At 36.3% G+C, this 25,809-nt stretch overlaps 1 protein-coding gene across 3 annotated transcripts in view; it reads left to right on the top strand.

Moving 5' to 3' along the window:
- Positions 1-25,809, top strand: part of LOC5563856 (receptor-type tyrosine-protein phosphatase kappa) — a 516,995-nt gene that overhangs the window by 460,734 nt on the left and 30,452 nt on the right. For all 3 annotated transcript variants that reach the window (XM_021846357.1, XM_021846358.1, XM_021846356.1), the window contains 3 exons: positions 5,658-5,938; positions 6,322-6,456; positions 16,520-16,660. In XM_021846357.1, coding sequence (XP_021702049.1) covers positions 5,658-5,938; positions 6,322-6,456; positions 16,520-16,660 — 557 coding nt within the window. The remainder of the gene's footprint in view (positions 1-5,657; positions 5,939-6,321; positions 6,457-16,519; positions 16,661-25,809) is intronic.

Raw genomic sequence — 25,809 nt, 5'->3', positions numbered from 1 at the left:
ATATGATGAACTATATTGTAAATAAAGGCAAAAACAATCGCAAGTGGATTCTCACAAATTCCTGAACATAAATTTTATACCTCAGAAAAATATAATAAATACTACGCAAATCTCAAGCCAGAGTAATACCTTATATAATTTTCGACAAAATTCTCACATAAATTGAACGAAATACTTAGCAGGATTCTCACAACATTTTGGGACAAGAGTGCCACAGTACTACCCATTACTGAATCCCGGACATTATCCATTCACGTACTATATTTAAAGAATTTCTTGCAGAATTCTGAGCACGACAAACTTTATATATATTTAGAAATTAGTCTAACGAAATTCTAAGGACATTTTTTGCTGAATCCTGCACATGATTCTCGCAAAATTCAAGACTTCATTCTTTGGGAAACTTTGGGTAGGATTTCCATATAATACGTTATAATGAATTGTGTATGCGTGATTCTGTAATTGAGTTTCATTTAACCGTGGACAATATACTCCCAAGATTAAGGATAGAATTCTTAAAAGAATAAGAGCTGGATTCTGACGTAACATTGAGCACACTTTTCACAGAACTTTTGGCAAGATTATCAAAGAAGCAAACATATATTTTTAATCTCTTTATGTGAAATTTGATCGCTTTCATTTTATTTTGCTAGAAATTTTGAATTTGTTGAGCTGTAAAAATGGCCTGCCACACAATATTGTATCTAAGCCTGGACAAGCCTAGTATAGAATATCAATTACAGTCACCTCAAAGTTAGGGATCCACTAACGATTGCTGTTAGCTGCCCCTATTGGACAGCACGCGCCCTTTAGAAAATCTGCGATGCCAATCAACTGGAGCCTGCGACGATGACGTATGGAAGTGACAGCTACCACTGTCACTGATCGTGAGTAGCAAAAATTGAAGGAAGACTGATATTTTGATATTTTACATTGAAAACGTAAAATTAATTGATTATTCTATCTAAACCTATTATTTACAAATAGTGAACTACATGCACTAGATAATTTGAAAGCTATCAAATATTTGCTGTGAATTAATTGAAATTTGTTTATTAGTATCCTCAACTAAGGCTAGAAAAGCTTCTATAGAGAGACCGTGATTATCCTGAATTTGATTGATTGATCATCGGTAAGACTTGTGGGATTAAACTATAGTTTCTTCCTAAGCTTATATAAAAACCTTTCAGCCTCCAAAGTTCATCTTTATCATCCGTTTACCGGAGAGCATATACTGGGGAAAGTAAACGTAAGTTTATCATGTACACAATTGTATATACATGACATTGAACTAATAACCCATTCATATTAGTAAAAAGAAATCTAAAACATAAGTCATGAGAAGAAACCTAAAATGTTTCCTTACAAAATTGTAAATGTATTCCTCAGGAATTTTGTAATCTCCCAATATAGAGCCCAACAGAACCTTGCTCTGGAGGTTATTCAATCGAAAGAACTACCCCGCGATCCGGTTAACAAGTTACAATTGCTTTCCAGAATTCGACTAAAAACCAAATTGACGCTTTACAAACCAACATTAACTTTAACCCATTCTGTGCCAAATTGTGTTTCGAGCTGGCAGCATCATCTCAAATTTCAATGAAGTTTTATGGATGACAAAAAAGCCACTTTGCATACTCAGTTTTCCCAAAATGTATCTGGACCGGAGACAATAGAGGCATCTCGACTAGCTGAAACTATCAAATTATAACTTGATGTGCAATTTAATTACAATTTTTTTTGTAACACCGGTTGTTATGAATTACATGCTGAATTTTGTTAAAATAACTAAAATTTTGCACTACAGCATATCAAAATTGTAACATATTTTGTTACAAACGCCACTTTGGCAAATACAATTATAGTAAAAACTATATATTTTACTAATTTTGTTGGTAAACGTTTCTAAGTGTGTTAGTCTATTTTTAGCAATTAACAGAAATGAAAAAAAAATATATTGTTTTGAAAAAAAAAGTCATTAACGGGAATCTAACTGAGACATGTACCTGACGCCCCTACCATTGAGGCTATTGGAATACATGATGAAACGGGCGATGGAAGCTCAACTGGTTCAACATCTTCTCAACTCATATGAATGGACTTGGTGTTTTTCAAATTGCTCCTGCGTCTGAGCTAAAAAAAAACCCACCGTAGAGAGTTCGTCCAGTCGTACAGCAGCTCGCTTACAGCGTTTGACAATCGTCTATTAGGCATTTCACGGCGAAATTCTCTCTCTTTCGCTCTACAACAAAGCTTGAAAATAATGGTGCCAGGTACTGGCACCGTTGTTTTCAGATTTCCCGAAGAAGTGTATCCAAGAAGTTGAGAGTATAGCGAGAACTAAACCGGTTCGATTCTGCTGGATGCCGAAATCAAAGGAAATATCGAAGCCGATCGTTTAGCGAATGATGCCAGAAGGCAGCTTCCTATCGAAAGGAAGCATTGCAAATGGTGAAACAGGCTATAGGGTTCCGTTCTACCAGGTCCGTCGCACTCGAGCTCAGATTGGGTACCACTGCTAGTACTGCATTTGGTCCCTCGGTATTGCAAAAGGTACCCAAGTTTGACACATCGCAGTACACTTTTCACGGCATTCTAGATTACCTTATGAGCCATGAAATTTAGGGCATTTACAAGGGACATAAAGGTGTTTAATTTGTCTTTGGTTCTACTTCGTCGTAAGCGCTATTATTCGTCGTATCAAAGTTAAAATGTTCCACTACGGTGGATATTCCAACTTACCTGCAACATAGATTCATTTTCTAAGAGTAATTTTGTGAAAGCTGTCATGGTTCATACGCTTGTACACCAAAAATACAATAAAACTACTGTATTTCGATAAATAACTTCAGTTCAGTTCTCCTCTTTGCACTTTTTCACCGAAATCGCATGGACGAACACGATTTGAGAGAAATGCTTAACGATTGACACCAGTCATACCACTTTATGATGCAAGTTTCTTCCCGCCCCCTTGTGTGACTTACTTCGCTGGGCTCTTATTTTCACTATGGAAAACCTTCGTACTTCTTCACTGCAGTATTTTTTTCCTGAATAATTTTCAATAAGCCCATTGGAAAGTCTGGTAAAACACTCATAGCAGGGTGAAAACCTAGTAGTATTATTAGAATACTTCATGGCGCGACCGTTCCGGATTACCAGTGGAACTTTTGGAGGTACTCATGAAAATCTTTCAAATCCTTCGTAGTGTGCATATGCCGGAAAAATCTTCTACAAATATATGGAAATATTTTTGACAAATTGCTTGTAATTTTCGGAATTTGATTGAAAACTTTTAACATACTAGCCTTGCACAATTTTCTTGGTTTTGGCAAGATCCTTTTGGAAAATTCCTTGTTGGACTCTTCGAGAAATACTTGGAAGTCTTCTGACTAGAATTTTCGTGAACTTTGTCAAGGTATGATTACTGAATTCTTACTTCATATGTGGTGCATAACCTAAATACGTGAAGTATGCCTTCCAAGAGTAAGGTGAGTGAACCACTTTCAGCCAAAGTGCTTCCTTATTTCGTCATATGTGAAAATTTTCGGCAAAGCAAATCTCGGTTAAAATAAACCGAGATTCGAAATTTTATATTAAGGGGGTTTGAAAGTGTTTGAAACTACATGTGTGGCCAAATAAGGAAGCAGAAACCAGCATAACTAGTACAGTGTATGTTGATGCAATCTGAAGTCTTCGGCAGTTTTGATATCACGCACATCCTTTTTCAGAGGTCTGTGGGTTGTTCGTTGAACCTTCAAGGGGGTCGCAGCATCAGAAAGGTTGGGAACCACTGATTTTTGACCTAACGCTAGTTTTCGAGCCATTCGTATGATTTTGGCATTCTTTGTACTTATGACAATCCGAATATTTATTTAGATAAACAAAAATGTTCCTCTTTCCCTAATAGGTGTTGAGGTCTTGAGAAGAAAGACACATTTTTGACTGGCATACACAAAAAAAAACTTTTTCAAACCCCCCTATTCTTACCTACGTCCAAAACTGCTAAACCAATAATATTGTATATTGCAATACTAAATTATCTCAAAATTATGCATAAAAACTGAAAACAAGAATATCCAAAAATATATTCCGGAAAATCGAGTCTAAAATTCCGGATAATCGAGTCACCGGATAATCGAGTCAGACCTGTATTGACATTTGATTAACAACATACAGTCAACTCTTCCTAACTCGATATTGAAGGGACCATCGAGTTAGGGAGGTATCGAGTTACAGAACACAAAATCAGTGCAACTGCGATCCAAAGGATCATCGAGTTAGCCATGAAAACCAATTTTTACTATGGTTCTCTAACACGATATCGAGATACGGAATATCGAGTAAGGGAGAGTTAACTGTATTACATTTCATTTGCCATAGCAATTTAGAATTTTCACAGCTCAGTTGATTTCCCCTGCTTATAAGAGAGAAAAAGTATGGTGGTAATTCTGCCAACTGCTCAGCGTTTTTGTTGATGTTTAATGTTTAAAATTAAACATCGCCTGTAGATACCCACTGTTTGCACCAGAGCGTTAAGTTAATCTTAATAAAAAAAAATGATGCTGCTGAAATTTGGTTTGTTTTCATTAGTTGGATATGTTAAAACATTTAGGGCATCTCCAAAGTAATTTAATCATTAATTTTATTATTAATCATTGATTAATCATTATTCAGTCAATGGCGAATGATTGAATGTCCGAAAGTTTGCACTAAACACCTCCCGAGCAAAGCTTGAGATCATATTGAAAACTAATGTGGATTTTGTGATGTTGTGAATTTCGATAACTCAGTTCGCTGTCATTTTGGTCGTGTTCCAATGAAATCAAATTGAAAACTATTTTTGCTATCAGTTACAGCAAATTGAAAACTGTTTCTGCTATCATGACGTGCAAATTGAGAACTCATTGAGATGTACATATTTTCAATTGATATTGAAACGAGTCTGTGACAAAATAAATGCTTCATTTTTATATTCTCTTAGTACTTATATATGTGGCATGATTAAATTTATAATTATATAAAATGAAAACAGTACCAACAATTTAAAATGACAGCAGAACGAAATCAAAATATGATATCGAATATTTTAATGACAAATTCATATCAAATTACGATATCAACTTGATGCTGAAAACAAAATATGTTTTCGACTGCTATTCAGTAGAAAAAAAACTCATTGTCCTTCATCATTGTGAGTATTTTATGACATACTTTTCTAGGGGTGATCTTAAACATTTTGCACGGGAATGTATGTTATTAAATCCTAATCTTTTTTCGAATTATTGATTTCAAAGCACGCTATGAAGAAATCGGTGTGTATATTGCATTAAAAAGTACTATCTAACGTCGGTAGCCTTATAGAAAAAAAAACTAAATTCCCCTTTTTGCAAGTCACAACCCGTAAAAATTCTAGCACTCAACCTATTTACAATTTACTTATTATGCATTCCACGAAATTCAACTCCACCACTTTCGATGTCATCGGGAAAATCACGTTCCATTCGCTCGCAAAATGCTCACTCGAGTGCACAACCCCGCGGGCCAAGACGACAGAGAATTTCTTCGGAGGACCGTGTCTTCACAATTCCACGAAAGAAAAATACCATTTGAATGCGATTTTTACACTTCCGTTTCTCCTTTCTCCCCCAACCGAACAGATGAGAAGAACCCGCTCTCGCAGACGATGCCGGACAAACCGACGGAGCTGCGGCACTTCGGAAAACTGTGCGAACAGCGGCGGAAGTTCCCCATCCTGTACAAGCTCGAATTCCAGACGGCTGTGAAGGTGGAGACCAACACCTGCCGGCACGCGACCCGCAAAGCCAATGCCCACAAGAACCAAAATCCCAAATGCATTCCATACGACTACAACCGAGTCGTGCTCGGCAAGTACGAAAACATCCCAGACACCGACTACATAAATGCGTCCTATGTCGATGTGAGTATTAATATCGGAAAATCCGCATAGCTCGGAATGCTTCGGTGACAAATTGAAAAAAAAAAAACGGAAATACACGGTGCTCCCCAGATCATTGTTATAAGATAAAAAATCTCCAACAAATTTGTGCTAACCAGTCGTTTTCCATGAAGCTGTAACTCATTGCGTTTGTTTTTATTTTACACCCTTTCGATGGTATAAGTTCGCAAATTCATACAAAATCAGATTAATTTGAACTGTTTCATTTACCATGATTATCATAAAAAGTATAGCATCCAAATTTGGTTCAAAGTTAGTTATTCGTAACTCCTGGCTGTAATAAAATAACGGTCTAAGGAGCGCCGTAAAAATCTGATCAATATTCCATCACTTTTCTCCCACAGAGCTTACTGAAACCCAATGCATACATCGTAACGCAGGGACCAACCGAGGATACGGTGCTAGACTTTTGGCGGATGGTGTGGCAGGAGAACTGCAGCGCAATTGTGATGCTAACGAAAACTTTCGATTTTACCAAAGTAAGTACCTACCTATTCCTACAAGTGCGACGACAGCTCGGGAGTTCCGCCCGCGAAAGCATGGTCGACATAACTCCAACTCCATCCAGGTGGATCAGATCAGAATGGATTTTTTTTGCGCTGGTGTTTTTCGAAAACTTTTCCGTGCAGTACACGTTACTGCACCTGCACACCGAAAGTTCGAGCGAACAAATCGCGGTACATCCTGCGGGATCTCCTTAATTAAAAATGAGACTCGAAAGTAAAGTTTTAGTTTTGATACGCCCAGAAATTTAATCAACGTGATGTTTGAAATCTAGTTACAGTGCTTTTAGCGTTCCCGTTTTTTTATAATGGCTCTTCAATTTTGAGAGTTCAAAGTTCAATGTAAATAATAAGATAATATAGAACACAAAAATCAGAAATTGAATATCTTATTGATCATACTTCTGTGCAATATTTTTTTTTTCCCAACCAGATTTCAAAAGAACAGCTACCATTCTTGGAAGCTTCATTGGAAGAATCATTTTCAAAATTGTATTTTGAATCCTCTGCAGAACTTTCTTCCTAGTATTACAACAGCTAGTATACATATTGGTACAACATACAAAATGGCTGGTCTGCAGATTTGTTTGAAGATCAAAAGATTGTTCTAAAGACAGAGTTTTGATTTCTGTAAATAAGTGGATAAAAACATTTTATATACGGTGCACCCCCATTAATTTGAACGGTACCTCAAGCAAACTATCGGGTCACCCTAGAAAAGTGTTTCTGGTCACCTCTTTCACTGTTTTGTTTTGATTCTGCGTTCCGTTTCACAGCGTTCCATCTCACTTCACTCAATTCCATGAGCTAAATGACGTTTGAACCATTTTGAATCTGAACGATGTGCAAATTAGCCGGGTATAAATTAAAAAGTGTTCAGATTAAATGTGGTCAAACCAACGGGGGGGGGGGGGGGGGTTCCCCGTATTTGTTACATTTGGCTTGAATACCAACAATTTCATTTTTGAGTTTCGGTTACTTTATTTGACATTCTTCAAAGGAATAGGATTGTATGTTCTTGTTATCTTCGCGCTTTTTACTATGACAATCAAACAGTGGCTTTATAGATAGCATACATTTCACCAACTGAGTCCAGTCAACAAAAAAGACAACTCAAAAAACTTTTCTTTGGTCGTAAACTAAGCGTGTCATAGAGCACGCTATCGAGCATACTGGTTTGCCTCATCAATTTCTCCCCAAAGATGAAATGGAAATTCACCGTCGCTCGTTAAGCAAAACCTGCTTTAAGTTCCTATTACCTAGGAATGTCAACCGAATCGAGACGAACTCTTTTCGTAATTGTTATGTCATCGTGGGATCCAATTCGGAAACGGCTTTATTTTCTTGGAGCACAGTATGCAGGTAAAGAATTTAAGCGGTGAATAAAAATCACTTCATCACCGCACAAGCAATGCGCCCAGCAATGAAGTCGGGACATTTCATCGTTTTGTCAGGAGACGATTTCAGGGACACAGATAAATGTTTTTCTCGCCATCCTTTCGAGCCCTTCTGCAAGGGTACTTTTTGAGGTATCGAAGCGTATAAAATCATCGGTGCTAGAATTCTCCGGTTTCGTCTCAGGGAATAGCGGTTATGACCTAATGATGGCTAACAACAATTGCCCTCTCAAAAAGGTTATGAGACAATTTTCTCGAACATTTTTAAGTGGAATATTTTCCTTAAATTTTATGATAGTTTTTTATTCCGACTTTAGGTTTTATTTGTTGCAGACAGTCATGCAGACGGGAGTTTTTCAATTCTCACTTGAAGTTTGAAAATTGCAGTCGATAGCACTTAGTTGAGAAGTTTGCAAAAAAGATGTAAAAGCTGTATCAGGATGTGAACCCTAGTCTACTGAGTCGCGTCCGATAACTCTTGGCCGATTGTGCTTGTTTTCCCCCAATGTCGCTTCTCTGAATGCCATTTCCCCGAAAAGTGATGCAGTTCACAAAAGAACGATGGGTATATTGGGTCAGACTCCCTTAAATACATAAATATTATACAGTTTCACAAAAATCAAAATTTCTGGGATTCAACCAGTCACTCCCTAGTCCTAGTTGCAATACTAAAACAAACTACCAGGCAAATTTTCATCCAATTTGGAGAAGATTAGGAGGTGCCTCAAGTCGATTTAGTGTTTTTTGGCTATTTTTTACATTCCAAAAATTCTAACGAGAATTTGGAAAAAGGAAAATCAAAATAAATACCACTAGTTGAACGTATTATTAGTACTTTACAACTTTTGAAAACACAGTATGCCGATTAGAGATGGTTTTGACCTCATAAAATTGATTTCTGTTCATTAAAGTACCTGTAAAACATACATACATTCATCACGATTCATTACAATGTGCATCTTGTGCCTCAGATAATCAAATGCGAATGTTGTTTGAAACACGACTGCGTTGATGACATTTGATAGCTGTTTTCTTCAATCATCATCCATCATTGAAAAAGCAAAGCTACTATGTTCAATTTTGTAACATGTCAGCAATTGCGCCATTTGGCAGCAGCTCTAAATGCAGGGGAATGAGGAATGTCGAATTTCCGACGATTTTTTACAATTTATCTCTAATTCGGATACAAAAATGATGTACTACAATAATATTCAGAAATAACAAAGGAATGATACTACGGTTGAACTTTTATGATTGGGCATGAGGTTAAGAATCTTGTAGAACAAAAACTGTAGAGAAATGTATGTTTTACAGGTATTTTAATGAACAGAAATCAATTTTATGAGGTCAAAACCATCTCTAATCGGCATACTGTGTTTTCAAAAGTTATAAAGTACTAATAATACGTTCAACTAGTGGTATTTATTTTGATTTTCCTTTTTCCAAATTCTCGTTAGAATTTTTGGAATGTAAAAAATAGCCAAAAAATACAAGTTCGACTTGAGGCACCTCCTAATCTTCTCCAAATTGGATGAAAATTTGTCTGGTAGTTTGATTTAGTATTGCAACTAGGACTAGGGAGTGACTGGTTGAATCCCGAGAATTTTGATTTTTGTGAAACTGTCTAATAAATATGGTTATATTGCTAAAAATGCCAAGAATGGTGAAACTCGAAAGAACTGTCGATCAAATAAAGAAGGGTGCATAGTAGATATCAATTTTGTCCACCAGCTTGAAATGTATTCCAAAAAAGTTTTCGGGGACGGGTGTTCGGGGAAGTAACATTCGGGGAACTGGCGTTCGGGGAAACGACATTCGGGAACCGACATTCGAGGAAAACTAGCACAACTCTCTCGGCTATCTCACCACGCTGAGGGAAGTGGGATCAAACTACTACACATTTTAAATAACTTTTCGAAATGGGATCGAATACGATTACATTTTGAGCGGAACATTGTACACTGGTCCACGGAACGAAATTAAGTGGAATTAATTAATAACTTGAAAAATATAAAAAAAAAAGAATTTTGGTGTATTCAGAACATTTGTTTGTCTGGTCAAGGTGCGTTATATACAAAAGTGTCCTAAGCGTCAAATTTCATAGCTTTCGAAATTCGCTCTCAAACTTTTTAATTTTAAAAGAACGTAACAAAATGTTGTACAATATTGAAGATTATAGAAAATATGAAAACATTGTAGAACATCATTCTTTTCTAAATCTGATAGTTTTGGAGAACCGAGTCGCCGGATAATCGAGTCCGACCTGTATGAAGCAAAAATAAGAATGGCAAAATGTTGCTGGTCTCAACCACAAATTTCCACAAATTTTACCAGTAATTTTACTAGTTGAACAAAATCGAAAACTTTGCCAGAATTAATAAACCCGAAGCTGATTTCAAAACTATCTGTAACATTCGCATTTTCAAGAAATTACTGACATTCGACCAGCAAACTAACTACTTATGCATACAATCCTCCAACAGACTAAATACTCAATTCAAATTATAAGTAATCAAACAGTCGTTTATATCAGTGTACCGCGCGCTGGACTCAAACCATTGTAGACTACACACAAAAAGGAATAACTTATAGCTACGTCACAGACAAACAGACAAAAATTTATTTGAAATCCATCGCCCAGTTTACACTATCATCACCTGTTTCGTGCAACAAGACCTGCAGATAGCGGTAGTGTGAAACATCAAACACGAAGAAAAACGATGGGTGCGCCTCTGGTTGTGAGATTTGTAACATAGCGAAATTGAAATGATCGTTAAATGAGTGGTCGATGGAAATTTTATCAGTGTTACGTCTGTTTGTCTGTGCCTACGTCTGCTGTCAAAGAATACATACTCTAATGGTATAAAATGGTTTAGTACTAAATTTGGTTTTCATTTATTTATAGACATTTCAATCAGCTCTAAGAGTCATTATCACGCCAAGATATTTAATCTCATGCACGCGATCAATTGTCTCCTCATCAATTTGTATTGAAACGTCTACAATGGTTCGATTCCACGAAATCAATATAAATTTAGTTTTACTCATATTCAATTTGAACTGTTTGTACTTCAACTATTTACTCGTAATGAAGCTAGTGACACATTTCCTTCAATTGTCTGTATCTCAAGAATTTCGAATCACCGCCAGATATCCCTTCACATGCTGAATAGCCTTATTGAAGACACCAACCTTTTAGATGATAAGGATGTTAAGATACAGACAATTTCAGAAAATTTGTTACTAGCACAACCTAGCGGATAAACTGTCATTCAGACTCTTCACCGCTAGATAGTCCAAAATCTGTTGACTAACTTTGCCGAAGACACCAACCTTCTAGCTGTTGAGAACCTTGAAGTAGAGAAGATTAAACATTTCTTTTCACTAGCGTCACCTGGCGGATGTATTCTCAATCAGACTCTTCTCCGCCAGATAGTCCTTCATATACTGAACATCTCTTCCAAAGACTTATCAACCTTCTAGCTTTTGAGGTTCTTAAGATACAGACAATTGAAGAAAATTTGCAACTAAAGCCACCTAGTGAATAACTTCTCATTCAGGCCCTCTACCACCAGATAGCCTTTAATCTGGTGAATATCTTTCCCGAAGACACCAACCTTCTAGCTGATAAGGCTTTTGAGGTAGAGCAGATTGAACTATCTTTTTACTAGAGCCACCAAGCGGCCAGATAGCCCTTGAACTGCTGAATAGCTTTGCCGAATACACCAACCTTCTAGCTGCTGAGGATCTTAAGATACAGATGATTGAATAAAATGTGTCGCTAGTGCCATCTAGTGGATGAATTCTCAATCATATTTTTCATCGCCAGGTTCTTGATCTGCTGAATAACTTTTCCGTAGACACCAAACCTCTAGATTATTTGGATGTTGAGATATCCGTTTAAAACCAATTTTGCACCCCTCCTGTCCATGCTTTTTCCGTTACCAAGAGAAGGGGGAGGGGTCATGGGGGATCTAATCGCATTTACTTCAAAATTTATTTCAAAATAATTGATCTACTAGTCTCCGAATTGTGGTCATTTATAAATTCAAGGTTTGTCTAGGGCTTTTAATAGTTAACTGGTGTGGGACCTTGAATAAAGTTGTGAAGAATCCATGGAGATTCGGAAAGTTTATTTATGAATTATTTGAGAAATGTTTGAAATGCAGCAATAATATTTTGATGAAATGCTGGAGCGATTCCTGAGAGTAATCGTAGACGATTTTTAAAATAATCCTTATGAAAATTCATGGCATAAAAGACAAAGGAATTAATGTAGAGATTCTTGTAAAAATGTCGAAACGATTTTTTTTTTCAAAAAATGGAAGAACTCCTGAAGGATTTCTTAGAAGTAACAACTGGAGGAATCGACAAAAGAACCAGTGAAAAAACATCTGGACAAAATTATGAAACAAACTCTGTAAAAATTACTGGAGGAGCGTATGAAAATTTTTCTGGACCAAATTAAAATATAATTTCTATAAGTATCCCCTGAGAAATCGGTGATAGCATCCCTGGAAATGTTCCTGAAATTATTCGAAAAGAAATCTTTGAAAAAAGCACTTGAACTCCTGAAGCATTCCTCGAGTTCTGAGAATATTATTAGAACTTGTGGAATAGTCGTCGCTTAATAGTCTCTGGAGGTTTCTTTGAGTCTCCAAGCAAGCCTGCAAGCAGATTAATGCAAAAAAGTGACTTTAGAGACCATTTTGATTAAAATAGAGAGAATAATAGTTTATTATTTTTGTAAAATAAGCAAAGACACATTTTAGTAAAAAATGGAATTTTCTCAACCATGTTTTGTTTACTTGAGGGAACTGTACTTCTTCACCAACTTGGCAATCTTAAGTTCTACATACTTCGTGGTCTAATCATGTTATGTTGAATAAATAAAAATTAACATACATAACGGCTCAGCTGACAAAATTTTTGATTGAAAAGATTTTGCGTCACAAATAGGACATATGATAATTATTATGATATTATTGATCTTGGCCAGGATTCTACAAACAGAATCCCATATAAAATACCATAGGGACTAACCACCCTCGGGCTGAAAGTCTCTCTAATAAAGAAAAATAATAATAATAGTACCTACGCTAGACGCAAAAAGCCTGCCCAGAGATCTGTGAGAGTATTGCTTAGAATCATGACAGATTCAGGCCAGATAGCCCAGATAGCCGTAGCGCCAGACAGATTGGGGCCCAGATAGCCGTAGCGGTAAACGCGCAGCTATTCAGCATGACCATGTTGAGGGTCGTGGGTTCGAATCCCGATGGTCAAGGATCTTTTCGTAAAGGAAATTTTCTCGATTCCCAGGGCATAGAAGTATCTTCGTACCTGCCACACGATATACACATGCAAAAATGGTCAATCGGCAAAGAAAGCTCTCAGTTAATAACTGTGGAAGTGCTCATAAGAACACTAATCTGAGAAGCAGGCTCTGTCCCAGTTGGGACGTAAAGCCAGAAAGAAGAAGAATGACAGATTCACTCCCCACTTCATTTTAAAATCATGTGTCAGAATATGTAAGAATGCTGTTCAAAGATTTCACAAGAATCCTCATAAGAATTATGTTAATACTCCATCTAGGATTATGCCACAACCATGTCCACAATTTTGTAAGAATTATGTCCCAGATTCAGTGAAAATCTTGGTTAGGACTCTCATGCTAATGATTTCATGGAAATGTTGTTTAATATGTTTAATAGAAATTATGTCTAAGATTTAACGAGAATTGCGACAGAATGTGTAAGAATCTCTCCCATGATTATGTATAAATTATGCCCAGTATTCAATGAAAATCCAATATGTTGGTGAGACTGTGGTTGACGAAAAACATGGAAGAGAAAATGTTCTTGTAATTTTAATGAAACTTAACTAAGCATCGAGAATAATTTAGTTGTTCTGAACTTCGAACAGACTTTCGCAAACTAGACTCATGTTTAGTTAGCATAGGATAGAGATGTGGAGAGTCGTCTGTCGTTGAAAACCCGATAACCATTAATTTAGCTGAAACCTTAATGTTTTACTTCAATGTCTTCAAATACAGTTCTAGACAAACATTTGAAAACATTCTATGTAACAAAATTTATAAACGGAGAAGATAAATGGACGAATGGAAATGACAAAATTCATAATTTCCTGAAAAAATCACGCTTAGTTTACATTTACGACATACGGTGTTTTAAAATGTTAGTCTAGAGTTTTTCGCTTCGCAACCTAATCCAGCTATTATTCGTTACACATTCGCCCTTACCTTCAAAAACTTCCCATTTCATCACCACTTGAGTTGACGGGGAGTGGTAAGTGCCATGGTCCTTAAAAGCTCATCACTCGCATCGTTTCCAGCCGTCGAAACGGTTCCACTTGTCAAACGATAGGTAGGCAGGTATCTGAAAAGCGCCGAAAAAATCTCCGACAAAGAAAAACAATCACCATCTGCTCCTCGCTGAGCCGATAGGCGCAACAACTTTGATTCTTCAGAACAAACATTTCTGCTGTATGGCGGCACAGATTTAACAGGAGGAAACGGTGGGTACCATGTCGCTATGCTCATTAGGGTGTTTAAAAATTTAAAAAAAAAGTTTGGAAATTTCATCTCTTATATCTTTCTTACATTCTTTATGATGAAAATATTTATATATTATTCTTATATTTTCTCGTGAAAATTGTAAGGAAGATATGCCAGATTGATTTTTTGAACTTTTTGTACATTGAACCGCTCTAATGCTCATATGTCTCCTATGGAGGTGCCAGAAACAAAGGCATCAACATGACGACGACGATGACGGCAATCTTTCCCAAGCACAGACTGGAAAGCAATCCAGCCTGAAACTTTTTGATGATGTTTTTGTTTCTTTTCGTGTTTACCAGACAGCTTTTGTCGCTGGATTGTGAAGTACCCGCCAATACTTCACACGTCCTTCATCCATTCCTGGATGGTGTGACTACGTAGAAGTACTATCGCCGAATAATGGATGCTTCGTATATAGTTTTGTGTTGCATCTCAGTTTGTTTGAGTCTGGCTCCTGGTTATTCGTACCGTAATCCGGGGTAACATTGATCAGCGGGGTAACATTGATCGGGATGACTCATCTTGTTAAACGTTCAAATAAAGATTTATTGATGAAACATTTTCGAACCATGAATGGTGCCTCTCTTTCGTATATTCATAAGCTAATGATAATTAAGGTTTTTGCCAAAATTGCGTTTAGTTCATGCGCAAATTTGTCAACTTTTTGAAACAATGATTTCTATCATTTTCACTGACACTACCGAAAATTCATGTCTCACATGAGTTCTGCAGACGATGTGATCAAGGAAAATGCGGTTCTTACTAAAAATGGCATCGCCGAAAACGATTCCGTTGTCTAATCTTTCACAAGTTTATTCAATTAGGCAACATTAACTAATTACTATTATGAATGTAGAATTTCCTGAGGATATTGCCTACTTTTAGGCGTATTCCGCGGTTCAAGGTGTTTTTAATTTTGAAATAACTCAAAAAGTAAATGACTTGTAAGAGTTTGGTCTTCATATTCGGCTTCAGGGGCCCTGATTTTAGTAAGTAACGACATTTCCAATATTAGCGAACGTTGTTTACTTGGGTGATCAATGTTACCCCATATCAGCTGAATCAAAAAATCACTTAAAACATTTATTTAAACATGTTTAAATCTTTCGAAAAACAAAATAAAGTACATAGTTAGGAGCGGTGGGTACTTGTTTTAAAAATATGAAACTTGTAACATTTGTATTATGAAATGAAAAATTTAAGAAAAACTAAAAAAAATGATCAATGTTACCCCGGATTACGGTACAAAATAAAAGCTGAGAGCTAAATCCGTAAAGGACAGATGTTCTCTTTCTCAGAAATGCTGTAAAACGAGACATGCGTTCATTTCTACGGAGTAAGACAAACCTTGTGGAGGCGCATGGTTGTGTATTGAACGAATGTTTGGATTTTCCGTATAGTGATTTATGAAACAATTAGAAAGCATTACGGTTTCACTAGCAGCACAATCTACATTCTTTGAAATATGAACGGAATATGTTCGCCCCTCTGCCCCTGATGAAAATCCTGGTTACATCCATGAGCGAACATTTTTCAACTCTCTTCCACATAGGACAACATTCTTTATTATTTTCAAAGAATATTGTACATCTATGTAGATGAAGAATAACATCGTTGATTTAGCCATGTGGTAGCATACAATCGATGAAAGCAACATTTCATACATGTTCAAATTATAAACAAATTCTTGAATTGATTAAATACATGCATAGTGGATGCTACTAGCCTCTTCAATCATTGCTTTAAGCTTTCACATCCATCTCCATCAGGCAAGGGCCGTGAAATACCTACCGCTATTAAATTCAAGCTCCTCATTTTTCTTACCTTTTGATTTCCTTGAAAATCCACTTAACTGACTGATCCAATCAGCACCATCCAGAAACTGCAATGCGCTGAAACTGCACTCGGGGAAATTAGTTTAATAAATTTTCAAAACTTTTACTTCTTAAAAATATATAACTTTGTTTTCATACTCTTTATCTCTCGACGTCGACGATTTCTTTTCGCCGTAGCATTTCATTTTTCTCATCGTTCTCCATTATTTTTCTCTCTACCCTCCCCACAGGTAATGTGTGTTCAGTACTGGCCACCCAATCGGGAAAAGGAGGAAATCTACGGCGACGTCCACATCACAGTGCAATCCGAAGAAGAGCTAGCTAATTTTCATATAAGAACGTTTAGGTTATTTAAAGTGAACAAAGACAACGTAAGTGCTCTCGACGGCGAAGTCCAGATGAGTGTGGTCCTTTCTCGTGCTATTATAATGGCCGTCCCCGCTCCTCATGTGTGCCATCCTTTCCCCACCCCTCGCTCACCGTGTTAAGTGTGTGTTATTCATATGCATGTGCTAGTGTGAACAGTGTGACAAGTTACATCCTACATTTAGCTCTCTGCCATCGTCACCCAACAGGTACCGTAAAATGGAGTATCTTTGATAATGCTGGTAACTTTGAGAGTACGGGGTCCACAATTTACTAAAAAAAATAGCATCATTTCTATCGATCACTTGAGTAAAACGACATCAATAGTGAACAGTATCAGTAAAACACTTCAAGTTAGAGGTATTTTCGTTGGAATCGAGAACATTTGAGGCTTTATATTCGAATATTAAAAATTGATGAGATTGAAGATTGAATTGATGGATATTTTCTGTAACTTACCTATTAATATTATACCAGGAAGGGAGCTTCAGCCTCATTTTCAAAATTTTATTTTGAATCCTTTGCAAAGCTTACTTCCTGGTATTACAACAGCTAGTTCATATTGGTACACCATACGGAATGAATGACTTCAACATTTGTTTGAAGATCAAAAACTTGTTCTTAAAATAAAGTTAAGATTTTCTATTAAAAGTGGATAAATACATTTTACTGAGTTCATAAAGGTTAGCAAACTTTAGTGTTTGTCTCTTAGATTTTTCAATAAATTGTTTATGAGATCGCAGTAGGCGCGAACGGATGTGTTAAAAATTGATCTGTCACGTTTTTATCATCTCCGAAAATTATTAGATTTGGCTGGTGCAGTTTCTGAAAAAAAGTGTCTGCGGAAATAAGTCGGTTTATTCTTCACTCGTTCTGCTGGGCAGTGTTTCGTTGAAGCCCAAGCAGAACGTGAATATGTATCGAAGCCGGACCTCAAATTTTCAGAAGCGCAGGTCCGGAGAATCGGGCAGCGGATCGGGTTGAAAGCTTGATCGATCAAGTTTTCAGCATTCAGATTTTCTAGATTTGTGCTCATGATGGTTTGAATTTTGGATTTGTTTCATCTTCACCAGAAAAATCGTTTATTTGCGTCGTCAACGAAGTTTTTTTTTTCTCGTTTTAGTTTCCACGCGTTCTGTGTGCAATCGAGTTTAGGTTTTAACGTCGCCGGAGTGATATTTTGCATTTGTAAGATGAGCATGCTGATGGAAGTAGCTTACATCTGCTCAAATAAGGAAGGATGGTCAATTTGGTGAGCTCGTTTCATGCTTTTATCAAAAATGTTATGAAACGTATTTTTATCATGACAACGGTAGGAACGTTAATTAAATGAATGGATTTAACAAGTATAAACTTTTCGTCACTATAAATGTCGACATAGACTCTTGTACATTAACTTCAAAAGCCCCATACCTTTCGTTTTACCTGATTTTTATCTTTATAGAAAATAATCTTTGAATGGTTGGATGCTAAAAATGTCGACTTACCGTATGTTCACGTAGTCTTTATGGTACTTATAAGTATTTTTTTACCTGAGGTTGCATGAGTCTCATCAATTACCAAGGTAAATCCTGATCATGCAGCAATGATCCCTCCCCACTAACTTCTTCCTGTGACAACCATGGAGATGCAGAGGTGATCTCGGTATCTAGTAACAATGGAAGTCACACTAACATTCCTTCCCTTCCCCGTTGACCATAAGGACGTGGTTGGCACCGACTTTTTAATGCTTGGAGCTCCCGAAAGTGTACATTGAAGATGGAAAGCTACATCTCTTAGTTATCAGTGTATTTTCGATAATTCTGGTCAATCACGGAGTAGCAACTACGAATTGTATGGTCATTAATGCTTATGCTTATAAGAGGATAAATACATTTTACAACATGTTTTAAACTTAAAGGTTTCAAATAAAGAGCTTTGGTTAATGTAGGAATATTACAAGTTGAGTTTTGGAAGCATTAGCAGAAATCTTCCATTTTTGCATGTATGAAGAAAATATATCCAAACTTTTTTTGCAATCTGAAGTAACTCTGGTAAGTCAGATGTGAAAATATTGTATAATATTGGCCTCACAATACTGCCTTGCGGAACACCAGCTGTTACACGAACTCTTTCAAAATTGGAGTTCTGAAAATTACCCTGAAGTTTCCGATTTGACAGACAACTTTGGGCTATTCTCACAATGTATGTTGGAAAATTAAAGTTTTTAAATTTTACAATCATGAAGGCCAAACACTGTCAAATGCTTTTTCTATGCCTAGAAGAGCAAGACCAGTAGAATAGCCTTTAGATTTGTTGAAACGAATCAAACTAACTAAGAATGATAAGCTACTTTTTGGAAGTTTCTTGATGACGATGTAGAAAATTCCATCATCGCCAGGGGCTTTCATATTTTTGATTTTTTATTATAATAGTTTTCACTTCATCCAAATCAGTCTCTCAGAAATTTTCGAAAACGTTCTCTTGATTGAGAATGTGTTCGAAGTCCTGAGTTACATGATTTTCAATTGGACTAGTAAGTCCTAAATTTAATTTATGCGCGCTTTCAAACTGCATAGCAAGTTTTTGAAATTTTTCGCATCTAGTTAGTAATAATTTGTTTTCTTCTTTCAAGGTCGGAATTGGCTTCTGAGGTTTTTTCAATTTTTTTGATAATTTCCAAAAGGGCTTAGAGCCAGGGTTCAATTGAGAAATTTTTTTCAAAATTTTTGTTTAATGGTTTCAGGAAAACGTACCCAAAGCCTTCGCAATATCAAAATCTTTGCATTGTTTCCTGTAATAATGGAAGTTATCTATTTGATACATCTGTATCAAAAGAGCATCGGAAACATCGAAATTGATGGAGTCCTTAACGAATCTTAAGTACGACAAAATAGCCCGGTCTGTCTGAATACCGACCAATTGTGAAAATCGTTTTTTAATTTCTTTCTGCAGATCCTGCCATAGAATTTCTATAGCAGGATCGCGAGTGCGTTGAAATTGCCTTCTCCTCAAGTTTTCAAGACGGATAAAGAGTTTAAGATCATCGTCTATAATCACGGATTCATATTTTACTTCACATTTTGGAATTGCAATGCCGCTGACTTCAACAATGGAATTTGTTGAAGTTTCAAGAGCATTGTCAATATCAAGTTTTGTTTGTAAAGAAATGTTAACATCAAGATTACTATCGATATATGTTTCACATGTATTCCAGTTGGTTCGTAAATAATTGAATTTGGAGCTGATAGGATTGAGAATCGCTTCATGGGTATTTGAAATGACATAGGAACATGCCCAGAATCAAAATCAGTATGAGTAACCAGTTAGCTACAAAGGTGACTAGAGTCGGTTAAGACCAAATCAATCGTAGAAGGGTTTCTAGAAGAGGAAAAGCATGTAGGGCTATCAGGGTATTGAATTGAGAAATATCCTGGAGAGCAATCATCAAACAAAATTCTGCCCTTGGAATTACTTTGGGAATTATTCCATGACCGAAGTTTGGCATCAAAGTCACCAATGACAAATGGTCGGGGTTCTGCTAAACCGCACCAAACGCCATTTTTTTTTTTTTAAATGCGTTATTTACACTAGAGTATTTAGATTATCATAACCTATCCACATTTAAGATATCGAATAATTTGAACCATCCCTCGTTGAGTAAATTCAAAATTTTTCTATAGCAGGATATGTAAAACTGAAATTGTATCCAACCAGAGTGAACCATAAACCTTAGCTTGTCATTGGAGGTAATTTAGAATTCTGATTAATGACGGCATTTTTTTTTAATTCTTCCTCAAATATTGCTAAGTGGCCATTCCGGACAACAAACAGTAACAACACCAACGGATTTTAGTATGTCATGTAAGTTAACGGCTTGTTGTTCAGCCACACCGCACCAAGTACCATTTATATAAAAATCGTGTTTTTGTATGAAGAAAAGATATCAACATTCGCTAAACGCTTGCCTTCGCTTTATATATAATATGTTGATGGGTCCATGCAGGAGCCGTGATGAAATAACAAGACATTTAAATTTGATGTTGTCTGAATAATTTGGAAGCACTTGGTGCGCTTTAGCTGTTCAGAAAATGACGTTTTCACCTATTTTCATCATCAAGCCTCCTTGATCAGATCGCGCACAGCTTGTTTCGAGTTATTCGCTCTCAATTCAACAGTTCGAAATGACCGAGAGGTAGCGCGCCTAATCACCACTCGAAGGACACGAGTTCGAATCCCGATTAATATTTTTTTACGTTGTCCCTAACAGGGAGTCATAAAAAATCAATCAACTTTCAGCTTTTATGACTATTTTTGAACAATAAAGCACAAGCAGTTTCATGTACAACGGGAATGATGAAATGCATGCCATTCCTGGTATGCACTTCACATAAATAATCGTGAACTTGTTCAGCCAAAGTGTGCTAAATGGGAGTAACTTGGTGCGCTCTGGCAGATCAAATTCATGATTTTCTTCGATCGTCACATTCTTTAACTACATCATTATTGTCTTTTTCAAATCTTTGAATGCGTGAGGGACTTGGTTTAATAACTCTTCTGTTGAAATAGATAATCCATCGAGAGAAAGTCGGTAGAATTCGTTAGAATACGAATTGGCTTGTATCAATTCATACCACTACATTGTGGCCAGTTCTATGGAAAATTACAAATCTTTTCCGTTCATAGTGCATAAACATTTGTGACAAGCATTCCAACATGTATGGCGATGATATGAACCCTTTTTTTCCTTTTTTTTTTTCTTTGTTCCTGAAAATCATGAAACACATTCAGTCATACCGAACTGAAAACCATATTCTTCAATTTTTGTTCAGCCAGAGTGAACTGAGTACCTCTTCATTGGAAATCAAATCTAATTAAATGGAAAATATTTGATGATTTTTTCAAATATTCTATCTTAAGTTACTTATTGGACCCTGTTAATCATTCGTGAACGGTGAAATTTTCAAAAGAGTCATTTGCAATTTACTCGCAGATGAGTGAACTTTAAACTTATATATCTCAAAATAATACTTTTGGCACTTGGTGCGGTTTAGCAGAACCCCGACCAAATAATGTTGACTTGTTGCGAGCCAATTTTCGCAAGCCAGTTTGGAGCAAATTAAATTACTTCCCAGTGCATTTAAAAGACAAATAGGCAGCTTCTTCTTCTTTCTGGCATTACGTCCTCAATGGGACAGAGCCTGCTGCTCAGCTTAACCTAGTGTTCTTATAAGCACTTCCATAGTTATTAACTGAGAGCTTACTGTGCCAATGACCATTTTGCATGCGTACATCGTGTGGCAAGTACGAAGATACTCTATGCCCTGGGAAGTCGAGAAAATTTCCAACCCGAAAAGATCCTCGACCGGTGGTCAGCTTGGTCTTGCTGAATACCTGCGCGTTTACCGCTACGGCTATCTGGGCCCCAAATAGGCAGCTATGAAAGTATATTTCCAAGCTGTTTTCCAACAGAAACACCTAAAGTTTCAAAAACTTTAGTTTCAAATTACGAAAAAAGTTGATTCCAACTCCCCTACATGCCCCATCAAGTCGATCATTACGATAAACAAAAAAGTTTGGATCTCTTTAGAGTTTGGATCCAGGTTTCAAAAAAGTTTCAGTAAAAATTGCTATATGTTTGTTTTTACCTGTTAGAAAATTGAACAGCTCGTCCTCTTTACCACTCAAAAAACGAGCATTCCAATTTAAAATATTTAAATTATTATGTGGATCCATTAGAAAAACGTAATCCAATAACAATTCGATTAGTAAATTTTTCACCAACTTGGACTGCTTCAGTCAAATCATTTGATTCAATTGTTCAGTTAGAAAAATAAAATAAGAGGGAGACATATCATTTGAAGTGGGTACATAAACTGATGATTTTCCGTAAGAATTTTTGGTAGACGAACAGGCGGAGTAGGAGTTACCTGTGACGGCAGGGTTTTTCCATTTGATTTGATACAATTAGAACGGATACTTGTAGTATGAAAAGGGGAGGAGTTCAAATTACCTGCTACGATATCGGCATAGGATTTTCCTTGAGTAGATCCATTCGAAATAAAAAGATTGAACGGCTGCTCGACGGAATAAAATTAGTTTGTGAATTATAATCTTCCTGATGGGTATGATTCATAATCAAGCGATTGTTTATTGAAAAATGAGCATTGTTCGATACTCTACCAAGGATATTCCGGAAACGACCGTTATCGTAACGGATATTACCCTTCATCTGACTGGCACGAGCTTCGACGATTCGCCTACGCGAAGGGCAAGCCCAAAAAATTTAACTTATGATTGCCCCCGCAATTCGAGCATACGAACTTGGTGGTATCTTCCTTCACTGGACAGACGTTCTTAGCGTGAGAAGAACCTCCGCAAATCATGCATTTAGCATCCATGTGGCAATTTTTTGTACCATGACCCCACTTTTGGCACCGACGGCACTGAGTGGGGTTCTGGTAATTTACTTCATGTGACTTATAGTCACTTGAGAAACCTTTGAAGACCACTTTGAACAAACGTTCAGTTTTGACGTCATAAGAAAACAATTTTTGCTTTTTCTCTTCAAGATGTTTGAGCAGAAGCTCGCGATCTTTAAGAGTTTCCGGCAAAACGCGATAAGGAGTGTATCGACAAGTAGTCGCAAACATTCAATAGGGTATATCTCAGAATATAGTTTATCTTTTTGAAAACTTTTTTCACGCAAATCTTTATCATTCCATCAAGATTTGGAGCAACTAAAAAAATATTTAATAACATGCAATCTTAATATAAATATAACAATGTTTATAGAGCATAGACAATAAAATCTTGCACAAAATTACATTTTTGAAGTGTCTTCTGAAGATTCGATGATTTTTATCGAATAAAATTTATATCAAACAAAATAGGATGAAAATCTTATTCTATCGGAAAATATGTGTACCTTATACAGCACGTAAAATGGATTTGAAAAAAATGAATTATTGCTCTAAGAAAGCTCAATTATTGGGATAAGTTCGGTTTTAGAAAGTCACTTTTTTATAATCAACTTTTGAAGCTCTGTCATATACAGTGGTAATTATATAGAGCACCATTTTTTGCTTACGTTACTTCATAAATATGCAAAGAATCTTTTCCAATCAAAAAACATTTTTTTTATTCATTTCTATCGTTTGATATTACCATTAACGTGTAGAAAGAAAAAACTTAAAAATGAGGTCCTTAAAAATCGGCTTTTTTCGATTTTTGTATTTGCTGTGTTGTTGTGCCAGTGTTGTGCCACAGAATATATTAACATAAACAAAAACCATTTTTCTTAAAATTTAACACACTTTTTAACATATTAATTATTTTAGAGGTGTGCAAGATTTTTATCGTCATCTGCTAGTAATTTTAAAAATTATCATACAAAATGCCACTTTATTGAAACAATATGACCGCATCATACTTTTTAAATACATTGTAAAGTATTTCTAATCAAAAAATTGCTTATTGGTTCAACCCAATATTTTTGAGACTGTTTTGAATGTTTGCGACTACTTTTCGATACACTCCTTAGTCTCCTTTCTTTGCGATTTGAAAGGAAACCTTGATTCCCCTTATGGAGTTCAGGATCTCCTGCCTAAATTTTCCAAATTTGGAACAACTGACCACGATGAGCGGCACTCTTTGCTTCCTCACTTGAATCAAGAGCCTGGGGTAGAAACCGCTTTGATTTGATGTTCGGAAAATTTGTCTAGCGCATCGAACTGATTGCTCATTTCGATGCAATTATCAACATTATTCATTTCACCCTTGGAAGAAAGTTCGTATTCCATTCTTGCCACGTGATATTGACAATGCTCTTGAAACTTTAACAAATTCCATTGTTGAAGCCCGGAGCATTGCAATTCCAAAATGTGAATCCGTGATTATAGACGATTATCTTAAACTCTTGATCCGTCTTAAAAACGTGAGGAGATGGCAATTTCAACGCACTCGCGATCCTGCTTTGAAAATTATATGGCAGGATTTGCAGAAAGAAATCAAATCGTTTTGCAGATTTAAGAAACAAAAATTTTGAAAATAAGATTTCTCAATTGGACCCTGGCTCTAAGCCCTTTTGGAAATTATCTAAAATCTTGAAAAAACCTCAGAAGCCAATACCGGCATTGAAAGAGGAAAACAAATTATTACTAACTAATTGCGAAAAAGCTCAAAAACTTGCTATGCAGTTTGAAAGTGCGCACAATTTTAATTTAGGACTTACTAGTCCAATTGAAAATCAAGTTACTCAGGAGTTCGAAAATATTATCAATCAAGAGAACGTTTTCGAAAATGCCTGGGAGACTGATTTGGAAGAAGTGAGAACTATTATTAAAAAAATCAAAAATATGAAAGCTCCTGGCGATGATGGAATTTTCTACATCCTTATCAAGAAACTTCCAGAAAGTAGCTTATCATTTTTAGTTGATATATTTAACAAATGTTTTCAATTAGCATATTTTCCTGACAAATGGAAAAATGCTAAGGTTGTTCTAATTTTAAAACCAGACAAAAACCCTGCAGAAGCTTCTAGCTATCGTCCAATCAGTTTGCTTTCCTCCATCAGTAAACTTTTTGAAAAGGTCATTTTAAATAGAATGATGGCTCAACGATAATTCAATTTTTGCCAATGAACAGTTCAGATTCCGCCATGGACATTCGACCACTCATCAACTTTTACGTGTAACAAATCTGATCCGTTCCAACAAATCTGAAGGCTATTCTACTGGTCTTGCTCTTCTAGGCATAGAAAAAGCATTCGACAGTGTTTGGCATGAAGGTTTGATTGTAAAATTGAAAAACTTTAATTTTCCAACATACATTGTTAGAATAATTCAAAGTTATCTGTCAAATCGTACACTTCAGGTTAATTATCAGAACTCCAGATCTGAAAGACTTCCTGTAAGAGCTGGTGTTCCTCAAGGCAGCATTTTGGGACCAATATTATACAATATTTTCACATCTGACTTACCTGAGTTACCTCAGGGATGTCAAAAATCTTTGTTTGCGGATGACACAGGCCTCTCCGCCAAAGGACGAAGCCTGCGTGTCATCTGTAGTCGATTGCAAAAAAGTTTGGATATTTTTTCTTCATACTTGCAGAAATGGAAGATTTCTCCTAATGCTTCCAAAACTCAACTAATAATATTTCCACATAAACCAAAAG

Source organism: Aedes aegypti, chromosome 2 (genome assembly GCF_002204515.2).
Source record: "Aedes aegypti strain LVP_AGWG chromosome 2, AaegL5.0 Primary Assembly, whole genome shotgun sequence".
Taxonomy (NCBI): domain Eukaryota; kingdom Metazoa; phylum Arthropoda; class Insecta; order Diptera; family Culicidae; genus Aedes; species Aedes aegypti.
The sequence above is the reverse complement of the archived record's forward strand: the minus strand, read 5'-3'. Positions and strand labels throughout refer to the sequence as shown.